We start from the raw sequence: 13,155 nt of genomic DNA, 5'->3' as shown, positions 1-13,155 counted from the left end.
GGGTGGGGCTGGCTGGCATGTGGTGCTGGGGGATTGAACCGCGGTCCATGTGCTTTGCTAAGCTTGTTCTAAGTAGGTGCTTTAGACCACTGAGCCATGTCACCAGCCCCTGTTCAAATAATTCTAAGCAGCACCTCAGAATTCTGTGTTTTTGGCTTATTACTTCATTTTGTACTGCAACTTTTTTTTTTTTTTCCTTTGGCAGAACTGGGGATTGAACTCAGGCCCTTGTACTTACCAGGGAGGCGCTTATTCTACTGAACCATCTCCCCGGCCCCTCTACTGCAGCTTTTTAAAACCTTCACACAGTCACAGACAGGAATTGCTTCAGCTTCCGGCCATCAAATGTAGATTGATCATTACATCAAATGTAGATCTGTCCCTCCCTCCCAAGAAACAGAGCTCAGTTTTTGATCAGTGTACCGCAACCTTCGATGTCTGTATGATTCTGAGTACCTGGGCCTGTCTTCAGATGCAGGGTGTGACGTGCAGGGCTGGGCTGGGGTCTTAGACTCTGCATTTCTGACTGATGATGACTGGATTGTAAGTACATGGATGACCATTTCAGTAGCAGAGTTCTAGATCCTGTTTCTTTTGCCTTCTTTTCAATCTTTTCATGCTGCAGCGCTCCCCCCATCAAAGTTTAATGTCATCAGCTCTTTTCTATAACACAGACTATAACAGCAGTAACAAGACCATACATTTTTTTGTTCCTTTCAAGAGGAACATGTCCTTCTTCTGCACCTCACACTGCTGCTTTGATACCATTTTCTTTTGTTCCATAAAATTTGTTTTCTTCAACCTACTGTGGTGCACACCTGTAAGCGCAATGCTCTGGGAGGCTGAGGCAGAGGATCACAAGTCTGAGCCCAACCTGGTCAACTTAGTGACAAGACTGTCTCAAAATTAAAATAACAGGGCCGGGGAGATAGCTCAGTAAAATAAGTGCTTGCCTGGCAAGCGCAAGGGCCTGAGTTCAATCCCCGGTTCCACAAAAAAAAATCGGAAAAAAAAAAATTAAAATAACAGCAAACAAAACAAAACAACAAAAAAACAAGGGCTATAATGGCTGGGGATGTACTATAGTAGAAAGCCCTGAGTTCAATCCATTGTACTGCAAATAAATAACCAAATAAATGAATACTGCTTTCTTCAGGGTCTTCTGTGACGCCCATGGCACCAGTGGGCCTTTGTCATGCCTTCTTTTTTTTTTTTTTTTTTTTAATAGTTCTCTCTTATTTTTTTTTATTTTTTTATAATTTTAGCCTTTTTATTCTTTTCAAAGTTTTATTGATAAACATATAGCAATGAGACAGTTTCAAATCAAATCGAAACTACAGTTTTAACAAATAATACACTGCATATATTCTTCTTAGTGGTTAATTGCTGTACAAGATGCAGACTTGTGATCCTACTTACAAACACCATTAGAAAAAATCATTCTATTCATTAAGAGAATGCAACTATATATCTATCCCAACCACTTTGAATACACAGATACAAAATGGACATTCATAGTTATACCCCATTTTTTTTAAGTTCCGTTATTGAATATTATAGGTGTGTAAACTCAGCAAAATATTCTAAAAGAGACCAGTAGCCCATAATAGCATTGGGTCTTCTGTTTAACTGGCAATGTCAGAAATTATTGACCTGAGTCTCCCACAGCTCAACATAACAACATGGTTTTACTTCCTATATTTCGTCTTCATACTTTTCTACTGGATGGTTAAGACCAAGGTAAAGCAGGCCCTGTGCAACAAGAGTTGTAGCTTTTTGATCTGAGAAGGTCAGTGAAATGCCCTCAGGATTTATGCTGAGATCCTGTACCTCAGATTGTAGAACCTTTGTCAGTGTCTGTCATGCCTTCTTGTAACCACTCTGCAGCATGGAAGCCTGCTGACCACTCTTGCAGAAATGTCCCCCTTTTTGGCCTCTTTCTTGGTAGTTTCCCTGTGTTCTTTGTTGGCCCCTGGCCATGCTGTTGGTCTCCTTTGCTCAATCCTTCTCCTCTGTGGTTTTTTGAGGTCGCCTTCTTGGTACTCTTTACACTGTACAAACTTTTCTAGGAATCCACAATCATCTGTGAGGCTTAAGTGGCCTTCTGAACTGATTAATTACGTATCTATATTTGTAGCTTAGACTTCATTTGACATTTTTACTTGGCTATCCCAAAGCCTCCAACTGAAAATCTCCAGAACAACTCGCTAGTTCCAACCTGTCTTTGCCACTACCTGTTAAATCTGCTGCTCTTCTGAAGTCCTCACTCAGTATAGAAAATGCCCATATTTACCCAATTTTCTGAGCCAAAAAGTAGCAGATCATTCCTATGTACCTTACCTACTTTTCTTCTCAATATTCAAATCAGTTACCTGGGCTTGTAATTCTGCTGTGAAGTTTTGTCTCAGATGTGCCCACTTTTCTCCATGCACACACACACACACGTCCTCAAGCTCATGGTGTACTGTATCACCATCCTTACCAGCCTTGCACATCCTCTCCATCTCTTGCTGTGGCTGGGATCCAATGTCTGACACCCACAATTTAAAGGTTTACTTTAGGTCATGGTTTCAGGAGAGTCCGTCATGGTCAGCAGGCTCCATCCAGGGCAGAAACCTCATGGTAGTAGGTGGTACAGTGTAGCGTAGCCAAGATGCTTTGTCCACAATGGTTGGAAACAAGCTAGAGAAGAATGAGCAAGGACCATAGACAATACCCACAGTCACATTTTAGGACCACCCAGACCCACCCAGGAGCATGCTTTACTAATCTGCTAAACATTTCTTAACCTAGTGAAGTTGGCATAACATAATTAACTGTCACACTCCCCAGTATTCCACCTGCGTTCTAGGTAGGGTAACTTATTTAAGATGCAAAGCATGATCCATCATTCTCAGTCCCCGTTGCCTCCTGCAGATGAAGCATTCAGTCCCTTCGTGGATGTACTGTGTTCCGTACCTAGGCTGCTCCTGAGCTCCTCTGATGCCCCTGTCCATTCCCTTTCAGCCTCGGTCCTGCAGTACTTTTCTCAATTCCTCACACATGCTGCATGCACCCTTGATTTTGCTTTTTATTTTTAATATCCTGAGTTCCCATTGTCTGGACTATTTTCCCTCTTCCTAGTCTTTCTAGCTAATTCTTACTTTACTTTGAAAGCTCAGCTTCAGCTTGGCTTTTCTGGAGCTGTTTTTAACTTAACTAAGTTTTTATGATTTGGAGATCAAGTCTAGGGCCTTGCAAATTTTAGACAAGTGCTCTGTGGCATATAAACATGTGCTTTAGCACATGGTAGGTCAGCTACAACTGAGCACCCCCCTCAATGTGCTTGTCTGTCTGTTTCCTTCTCTCCTTATATAGTTTTTTATCTGTCTACCCATTTATTGCAGAAAGGTGACTAATCCAGGGATTCTCCCTGAGCTATATATCCAGCCTTTTTGGTTTTTTTTTATTTTGAAACAGGATCTTACTAAGTTGCTAAATTGCCTGGTCTGAGCTTCACCTTGGCAACCCTCCTGCCACAGCCTCCTGGACTGCTAGGATTACAGGTGGACACCATCATGCCTACCTTAATTCTTTTATGCTATGAGGATCAAATCACGGGATTTTTTTTTTTTTTTTTTTTTTTTTGCGAAACTGGGGATTGAACTCAGACCCTTGCACTTACCAGGGAAGTGCTTATTCTACTGAGCCATCTCCCTGGCCCCAAAATTGCGGGATTTGAATATGCTAGGCAAGCGCTGTGGCAAATGGTAATGGCCTACCACTGAGCTACATCGCAGGTAATTTATTTTGATAAAATATGCATAAATTTGATATGTTAAGTATTCCTAATACAGTTCAGCAGCATTAAGTGCATTTACATTGTTGTACAGTCATCACCATTATCCATCTCTAGAACTTTCTCAACATTCCCAAACTGAATTTCTGTAAGTATCCCGTAATAACTCCCACCCTTGCTGCCCCCAGACCCCAGTAACGACCTGTTTTCTGTCTTTCTGAATTTCACTGTTTTAGGTATCCTGGACCTTTTATTAGTACGCTCTCCCATCACCTGCTCTCTTGTGAGAAGAACCATGTTTCTCTTGTTCACTGAATGGTCAGAATCTAGCACAGTATCTGGATTATAATAGATGCTTAGTAAATATTTATGGAGTTTGATTGCTGGAGGCAGCCTTTGGGCAGATGAGCTGAACTGTCGTCATTGCTAAGTGTGTTTGTGTGTGTGTATCTATACAGGTGAAGATGGTGGCACGTGGTTTCTTGATCTCAAAAGCAAGGGCGGGAATGTTGGACACGGGGAGCCCTCTGACCGGGCAGATGTCGTGATGAGTATGTCTACTGACGATTTTGTCAGAATGTTTTCAGGTGAGTTTTGAATTTTATTAGTTCACTTGTTGTTCAGGGAAAATTTATTTCTGATAGTTTGCTTTCTCCTTTCCCTAATGACCAGGACTGGTAATGTTGATAACAGCAGCATCTTAGTGGCTATTTATGTTCAAGGGCATATATGTAGTCCTGTGTTTTGTTTTTTGTTCTTGTTGTTGTTTGTTTGTTTATGTGTTTGGTACAGGGTCTCCCTACACAGTTCAGATTCATAGTGATCCTCCTGTTTTCAGCCTCCCCAGTGCTGGGATTATAGGCCTGCGCCACCATGCTTGTTCTCTGTAGCTGGCTCAGTGCACCTAGGGGGTGGGGTTGGCGCATCCTGTGGTGCTGGGGATCCAACCCAGGTCCCTGTGCTTGCCCAAGCAGGTGCTTAGTCCACTGAGCTATCTCACCAGCCCAGCTGTTCTTATTTTACTTCTTCTGCCACTTCTTCTTCATCCAACCCATGGAGAATAGATGTCAGATTGTTTTTTTCATAAATAAGATGCTAATAATAAAAATTTTGGAAACAGATAATTCAAGGACTCCTAGCCAGGTGCAGTGGCACATACTTGTGGTCCCAGCACGCAGGAGGCTGAGGCAAGAAGATCACTGCGAGTTCAGGGCCAGCCTGGGCTACATAGTGAGACCCTGCCTAAAAAGAAAAAAAAAAAAGACGCCTTCCTTCTGGTGGCTGGACGGAGAAGCCTTATTTCCAGTAACACTAGAGGCACGAAAGTCAGCAGTTGCTCACATGCTGGGAGTAAGTTCGTGCTTCAGTCTTGCCAGCTGCTGTCCTAGGAAGTACCACAGCTCCCAGCTCTCTGCCCTGGCCGAGTGCCTCTGTCTTCTGTGGAAACCCTAACCCAGGGAACCTATTGTTTTGTAGTCTATTTTTTCCATTTTCCCAAATAGTGCCAAAAAGAATTTAAGGGTAATTTGCTTTATTTCCTACTGTTAGGGCACTATTCCATCTGCTAAGTTAGTTAACCTAAATTCCAAAAACTTAGCAGTAGTACACTAAGTGTAAGCATTATATTATAATATAAAGAAGGTCTCATGTGATGAATTATGAATATTATTCATTTGTTGTTGTTCTAATCTTGACAAATAAGCCCACAATGTATTCTGAGTCTCATTTTCTAGTTCTAAGGAAGAACGTTAGTAGCCTACATTCTATCTTAATGTTGTATGAGACCCATAATGGTCAAAGTTTAACATTTTCATTTTTATAGCAGTTAGTCATTGTACAAAAATTGAAAATGATAATCTTTTTCACATACACTGTAACATTTTTCAACATTAATAGTAAGCTCTTTAACCATTTGTAGTAGCTTAATGTTTCAAAAACTTTCTTTGTAGATTTTAGACTACTTTGTAAACAAAAAATGCTCAATAAATTCTTGGTGAATATTAACCTTAACGCTTTTTAAAATTTAAAGGCCATGTTAAAATTATTGTCAACATCTAAACTAAAGTAACAGTTATTATTTCTAACGTTTATTTTATGGTGGTTGTGGGTTTATTATTCAGCTTATCAAAGTTCATTCTCAGGCCAGCAAGATAGCTCAGTGGACTAAGCACTTGCTTAGGCAAGCAAGGGACAAGGGTTCAATCCCCAGCACCACATGCTGTGCCAGCCCTGCCCCTAGGTGTGCTGAGCCAGCCACTGAGTCCAGGCATGGTGACACACACCTGTAATCCCAGCACTGGGGAGGCTAAAAATAGGAGGATCACTATGAGTCTGAGCTGCATAGTGAGACCGTGTGCCAATTACATATAGTGGATACATTAGAAATAATCAAGTGATCTAATCTCTCATTTGGCCAGTAGAGGCCAGTGTATGTTAAAGCAGTAAGGAAGAAATTAGTTGCAGCTGGATGCACAGTGGCATGTGCCTGTATTTCCAGCTACTCAGTTGGAGGAGGACCACTTAAATCCAGGAGTTCAAAGACAGCAAGGGCTACATAGTGAAAGCCAGCCCATTTCTTTAAAGAAAAAAAACCTTACCCTCCCTTACACCCCCCCCAAAAGAAAGAAAATAAATTCTGCAAGATTACTTTATCTGAGAACATATATGTTGTATACACACACATAAACACAGCTATTTTGGGGGCTTTTTTCTTTTTCTTTTTCTTTTTTTTTTTTTTTTTTTTTTGCAGAACCGGGGATTGAACTCAGGCCCTTGTGCTTACCAGGGAAGCACTTATTCCACTGAGCCATCTCCCTGGCCCCCTGGGGGCTTTTTTTCAACAGTAATATTGAAGTATAATTTACATGCCATAAAATACATTATTATAATTGTATGTGATGTTTAATACATTTTTAGAGTTGGCAAACAATGACTATAGCTGATTGAGAATGATTTAATTACACCAAGAAATACTTTTTGCAATAGATTCGTATTTCCATCCTTTCTTACCCCATCACCAGCTAGGTAATGGCCAGCCAAACACTATTGCTTTTTGTTTCTGTAGACACTTTTTACAATTGAAATTAGTAATTACAAGTGTAACTGCCAAAAATAAAGATGGAACTGGTGATACAAGTGTCTATTTGTTCACTGGTGGATATTTGAATTGTTTCAGTTTGGGGCTATAATCAATATTACCACTCCCAACATTCTCACATGTATTTGTTTGAATGTGTATTTCCATTCATCTCTGGTACCTAAGAGTGAAATTATTGGTTCATGTGATAACTTGACTTTTTAAGCAACTACCAAACTTTTCCAACGTGACTGCACCATTTTAACAGTTCCAGTAGCAATAAATGAAGGTTCTATTTTCTCTGCAGCCTCCTGTCACTAAGACTGTTTTATTACAGCCATACTAGTGGGTACAGAGAGGTGTTGCATGTGGATTAACTTGCATAGCTTAATTATTAATGGGTTTGATATCTGTTTACATTTGGTGAAATGTTTATTCAAAGCTTTTGCTGATTTTTAAATTAAATTGTCTTATTTATTATGGTGTTACAAAAGAGATTAAGATGGTCTTGCTATTATTGTGTGGTAAGATTCTTTATAAATTCTGGATGCATGTTCTGTATTAAATATGTGACTTGCAAATTTTTCTCCCAGTCCTTGGCTTGTCTTTTCATTTTCTTGATGATATATTTGATTTTGTTTTCCTGTACCGGGAATTGAACTCAAGACCTAGCACTTACCAGGCAGGTATTTATGCCACTGAGCTGTATCCCTGGCCCTTGGTGATATATTTTGTATTACAAAAGTTTTTTGTTTTTTTTAAAATTTTTTTCTGCTTTTTTTTTTTTTTTTTGCGGAACCAGGGATTGAACTCAGGCCTTTGCGCTTGCCAGGGAAGCACTTATTCCACTGAGCCATCTCCCCGGCCCCTAGTTTTTTGTTTTGATAAACTGTCATTTGTTATTTTTTTCTGCTATAGTTACTGCCTTTCCCTAAGTATTTCATTCTTTTTTGTGCTGTTAGGAACAAACTGGTTTTTATTTTTGAATGATTTGTTCTTGCTGTATATACATACAATTAATTTTTAACATTGATTTAGGATTCTGTGAATTAAGTAGTAAAGTTGTTTGGAGCTGGATGGTGATTTTGTTCTCTTTTGGTTTGGGTGGTACTAGGGGGTTGAACCCAGGGCTTTCATAGTGAAGTACGTTCCCACCCCTTTTTTATTTTCTGACACAGGGCTTCACTAAATTGCCCATCTGGGCTTGAATTTGTGATCTTTCTGCCTCATCCTTTTAGAGTTCTAGGACTACAGATATGGGTTACCATGCTGGCGTGAGGTAGGATGTTTTTGTGGGAAGATTTTAACTTATTAAGTATCTCATTATATGCCAGTAGCTTTGATTTTTAATGATTTTATCAGGGTATAATTTATGTAATCATACATTTCACTTATTTTTAGAGTAATGATGCACATCTATAATCCTAGAAGTCTGGGAAAGTGAAGTGCAAGGATTGAAAATTCAAACCCAGACTGGGCACTTAGTGACTTAGTAAGATTCAACTATAAAATATTAAAAGGATTGAGAAGCAGCACAGTGCAACAGTTCTGGGTTCAGTTGCAGTACCATCCCACCCCCCAAATTATAATTCAGTGGTTTGCGTATCCATCACCATGGTGACCATAGTTGGGGGGGGGGACTTGAACTTGTTATGTAACCTAGGCTGGAGTCAAACTTTGAAGCTTTCTACCTCAGACTCCTGAGTACTGTTGTTCCAAGTGTGTGCCACCATACTTGGCTTATTCCTGACTTTGGTAGTAGCATCTATTACTATCTTAATCTTTTTTTTTTAAATGAGGTGAAATTCAGATATTTATTTAACCATTTTGAAGTAGACAATTGAGTGTCATTTAATACACTGACAATACTTAAAAGCATCACATTTCTCTACTTCCAGGCCTTTAATCACCCGACAGAGCACCTTGTAGTGTCATCAGTCCCTACCTCTCCCTCTCCCTGGCACCTACCATTCTGCTTTCTCTTTCTGTTGATTTACATGTTCTGTGTATTTCATATAAATAGGATCATATGATATGTGATCATTTTATCTGGCTTCCTTCACTTTGCATAGTGTTTTTATGGTTCACGTGAGTTGAAGCCTGTATCAGTTCTACATTTCTTTTCTTTTCTTTTCTTTTCTTTTCTTTTTTTTTTTTTTTTTTTTGCGGTATCAACGCTTGAACTCAGGACCTTGTGCTTGCCAGGCAAGCGCTTATTCTACTGAGCTATCTCCCTGGTCCCTACATTTCTTTCTTTTTAAAAACTTTTTAAAATTGGTTTTGCAGATTAATGGGAGATTTGGCAGATTTGGCATTGCAGATTTTACCCATCCTCCATTTCTTCTTGCCCCGCACTTACCCCGGTTTTATGATTTGGTGGAGGGTTCAGTGCGTATAATAGATTTTGCTCATACCTATCCTTTCTGTTGCCCAACCTTACCCTGCTCTCCCTCTTGCTCTTTTTCCTTGGTCTAATAATAGGCTTCCTTCTACTTTCTTGTCATTTGTTTTAGATTCCATGTCATAGGGAGGACAAATGATACTTGTCTTTCTGAATCAGGCTTGCTTCGGCCAGCACCACAGCCTCTAAATCCATCGCCTTGCAAATGACAGAATTCCGTTCTTGTGGCTGAATAATACGCGCGCGCGCGCGCGCGTGTGTGTGTGTGTGTGTGTGATTTTTCTTTATCCATTTATCTGTTGATGGACCTTTAAACATGGGTATGCAGGTGTACCTCTCTATGCTGACTTTAACTGCTCTGGGAATATACTAAGCAGTGGTATAGCTGGGTCAAATGGTATTTTTATTTTTAGTTTTTTGAGGAACTTCCATACTGATTTCCATAGTGGCTATACTAGTTTATATTCCTATCAGAGTTTAAACAGTATCTTTCTCCCCACAGCCTCACCAGCATTTATTTATTTTTATATTCTTTTTAATAAAATATTTACTTATTTGGAACAAGGTCTCACTACACAGCTTGGACTCGTAGTGATTCTTCTCCTGTCTCAGTCCCCCAGTGCTGGGATTATAGGAGTGTACTACCACACCTGGTTTCAGTGGCCTGCACTGGGTTCCTGGGGTGCTGGACCCCACACAGGATGAGGTATCAGAGATTCAACCCAGGTCCTTGCACTTGCCAGGCAGGCACTTAGACTGCCTAACTATTTCCTCAGCCCTTGTTTTCTTGTATTCTTGATAGCCATTCTGACTGGGGTGAGATGGAATCTCAGTGTAGTTTTGATTTGTATTTCCCTACCTCTTTTCTTTTCATGGCTGAATAAAATTCCATGCCTGCATATACCACACTTGTAACCATTCAGCTGCAGAGGGACTGTTAGTTTGTTTCTCCTGCTTTGCTCTTAGGAATAATACTCCTATAGACGTTCAGGTGCAAGTTTCTATGTGGACATTTGCTGGCATTTGTCTTATATTTCTGGATAAGAGTGAAATTACTAGGTCATGTGGTAATTCTCTTTTTTTAAAATCTTAATGTCATTGGTTTCTTTTCACCTAGTTTTTATTTTTCTATCTTTCTTCAGTTTAAGCATTTTTGTTTTTGTTTTTTGAGACAGGGTCTTGCTGTGTAGTTCAGATTAACCTCAAGCCCATTATATACCCCAGGCTGGCTTTAAATTCACAGTGATCCTCCTGTCTCTGCCTCCCACAGGCGTGTGTCACCAGGCCCGGCTCCATAATTCTCTTTTAAGTGTTCAGAGAATTACCAAACTGTACCATGGTGGCGGGACCATTTATATTCCCACCAGCAGTGTAGAAGGGTTTCTGATGTTTTGTTTTTCCATATCTTTGTAATCACCAGCATGTATCAGCTTTCCATTTTATGGTTTTTTAGTTATTGCCATTGTACTGGATGTGAAATGATATCCTGTAGTTTTATTTGCATTTCCCTAGTAGCTTATGATATTGAATGCTCCTTTCATGTGCTTATTGGTCACATATATAATTTTCTTGGAGAAGCTTCTATCCAATCTTTTTCTCATTTTTAATGAAGTTATCTATTCGTGAGCTTTAAGAATTCTTCATGTATTTCCAGATATATGACTTGCAAATACTTGTATTTTTATGGGCTCTCTTTTCAGTTTATTGATGATGTATTTTGAAGCAAATACATTTCTTTGTTGGTACCTAATTTATATCCTTTCTCTTGTTGCTTTAAGTATCATATTTGAGAATCTTTGCCAAACTCAAGATTAATAATAAAGTTTATCCCTATGTTTTCTTGTAAAAGACTTTAGTTTTAGCTTTTACATTTAGATTTGTGACCCATTTTGAGCTCATTTTTTGTATATGGTATTGGTAGAAGGTCCTGTCTCTTTCTGTAAGAACCCTAATCCCACCATGGAGAGTCTACCCTCATGTGTTCATCAGAACCTGATGACTCCCTCAAGGCTGCAACCCTCTTGTCACACTTGGGCTTAGGGCTTGACGATGATTTGGGGGACTCACATACACTTGGTCCATAACGTGTGTGTGTGTGTGTGTGTGTGTGTGTGTGTGTGTGTATTTGATAGAGGGTCTCACTATACAGCTTGGACTCATAGTAACCCTCCTGTTTTCAGCCTCCACAATGCTGGGATTACAGGCATGCGCCACCATGCTCGGACTTGGGCACCTGTTCAGCACACCCAAGGGCAGGGCCAGCACAGCATGCAGTACCGGGGATCAAACCCCAGTCTCTGTGCTTGCCTAAGCATGTGCTTAGTCTGCTGAGCTATCTCACCGGCCCTATCTTTTTTGATAATTCTCTCAGGTTTTTTTCCCCCCTTACTTTCTGACAAAAAGTTTAGATCTGGCTTAATTGACATTTTCTCCTACTAATAGCTCTGTATAACTTCATTTGCTTTCTGTGAGACTAACTCACCTTACCTTTTGATTGGACTTTGATTTTATAAATCAAAATTTTAATTCCCAAGAGCGAACTCATATCTTCTGATTGCTCACTCTTCCCTCTTCCTCACTCTACCCCTGTAGCTCTCCATTACTACTACTCCACTTTTCCCTTGTCCTGTTTATCCCCTCCTCTCTTTGTCCTAGTGCTTTGCCTTTTTACCCTCTCCTCTCATAGTTCAACCTTGGTACATATCTTCCTTTATCTCAGAGGACATGGATTTTGATTTTTTTTTTTTTTTTTTTTTTTTTTGAGACAGGGTCTTGCTATGCAGTTCAGGCTGGCATGGAACTCATGATACTCCTCTTGCTTCAGCCTCCTGCATGCTGGGATTACAGACGTGCAATACCATACCCAGCCTGACATTTTTAATTTGTTCATTTACTTCGTTTTCTCTTGTGCTCTCACTCTTGCTCACTGTCTCTCTCTCTCTCCCTTTTTCTACCCCGCCCCCCAAGAGAGGGGGAGATTGAACCCAGATCCTTCTCACTGAGCTACATCCCTGTTCCTTTTATTTTTTAAATTTTCTTAAATTTGAGATAGGGTCTCACTATGCAGTCCAGGTTGGCCTTGAATTCACCATGTACCCTAGGCTGGCCTCACACTTGTGGCAATCCTCCTGCCTCAGGCTCCTGAGTGCTGGGATTATAGGCATGCACTACCATGCCCATTTTACTTTTCATTTTGGAACAGGGTTTCCCTAAATTGCCCACAGTAGGCTTGAACTTGTGATCCTCCTGCCTTAGCCTCTCAGAATGCTGGAATTATAGACAAGTACTACCCTTGACCTTTCACATTGTTTTTATCATGTTTTTGCTTGGATTTTGGTATGTCATATCATGTTCATTTTTATGGGCCAGCATCTGGAAAGCTGACTGGAAGTTGTATTGTGAAGGGTCGGCTTCTCTGTAGACTCACAGAGCAGTAAGCCAGTTTATTTAACTGGGGGACAGGTACAGGCACGACAGGTGTCAGTGTTTTAAAGTTTTTGGAGGGCCGGGGAGATGGCTCAGTGGAATAAGTGCTTCCCTGGCAAGCGCAAGAGCCTGAGTTCAATCCCTGGTTCCACCAAAAAAAACAAAACAAAACAAAAACAAAACGAAACTAAAGTTTTTGGAGAGGCTGTTCTTTCACATTTTAAAGGTTTTCAGTATCTTCTATGTAAATCAAAATTATTCAATTTATTCTTTATAAATTAAGGGGCTTTAACATCATATTTTCTTGTAGAGGTGTGTAGCTCAGTTTATTCATAAAATTATCTGTAACCATATGCTTGCTACAACCCTTATTTAGAATAAATGTTTATCTGATGGAAAATACCTGTTCCAGGACATGCCAAAATATTTGATATTTCGACAGATAGGGTAAACCTAACTGCATATATTGCAGGT

General features: G+C 40.0%; 1 protein-coding gene across 2 annotated transcripts in view; it reads left to right on the top strand.

The window, feature by feature from the left end:
- Positions 1–13,155, top strand: part of Hsdl2 (hydroxysteroid dehydrogenase like 2) — an 82,173-nt gene that overhangs the window by 66,210 nt on the left and 2,808 nt on the right. For both annotated transcript variants that reach the window (XM_004647259.2, XM_004647258.2), the window contains one exon: positions 4,237–4,365. In XM_004647259.2, the coding sequence (XP_004647316.1) occupies positions 4,237–4,365 (129 nt within the window). The remainder of the gene's footprint in view (positions 1–4,236; positions 4,366–13,155) is intronic.

This window comes from Octodon degus, unplaced genomic scaffold (genome assembly GCF_000260255.1).
Source record: "Octodon degus isolate 3935 unplaced genomic scaffold, OctDeg1.0 scaffold00297, whole genome shotgun sequence".
NCBI lineage: Eukaryota > Metazoa > Chordata > Mammalia > Rodentia > Octodontidae > Octodon > Octodon degus.
The sequence above is the reverse complement of the archived record's forward strand: the minus strand, read 5'-3'. Positions and strand labels throughout refer to the sequence as shown.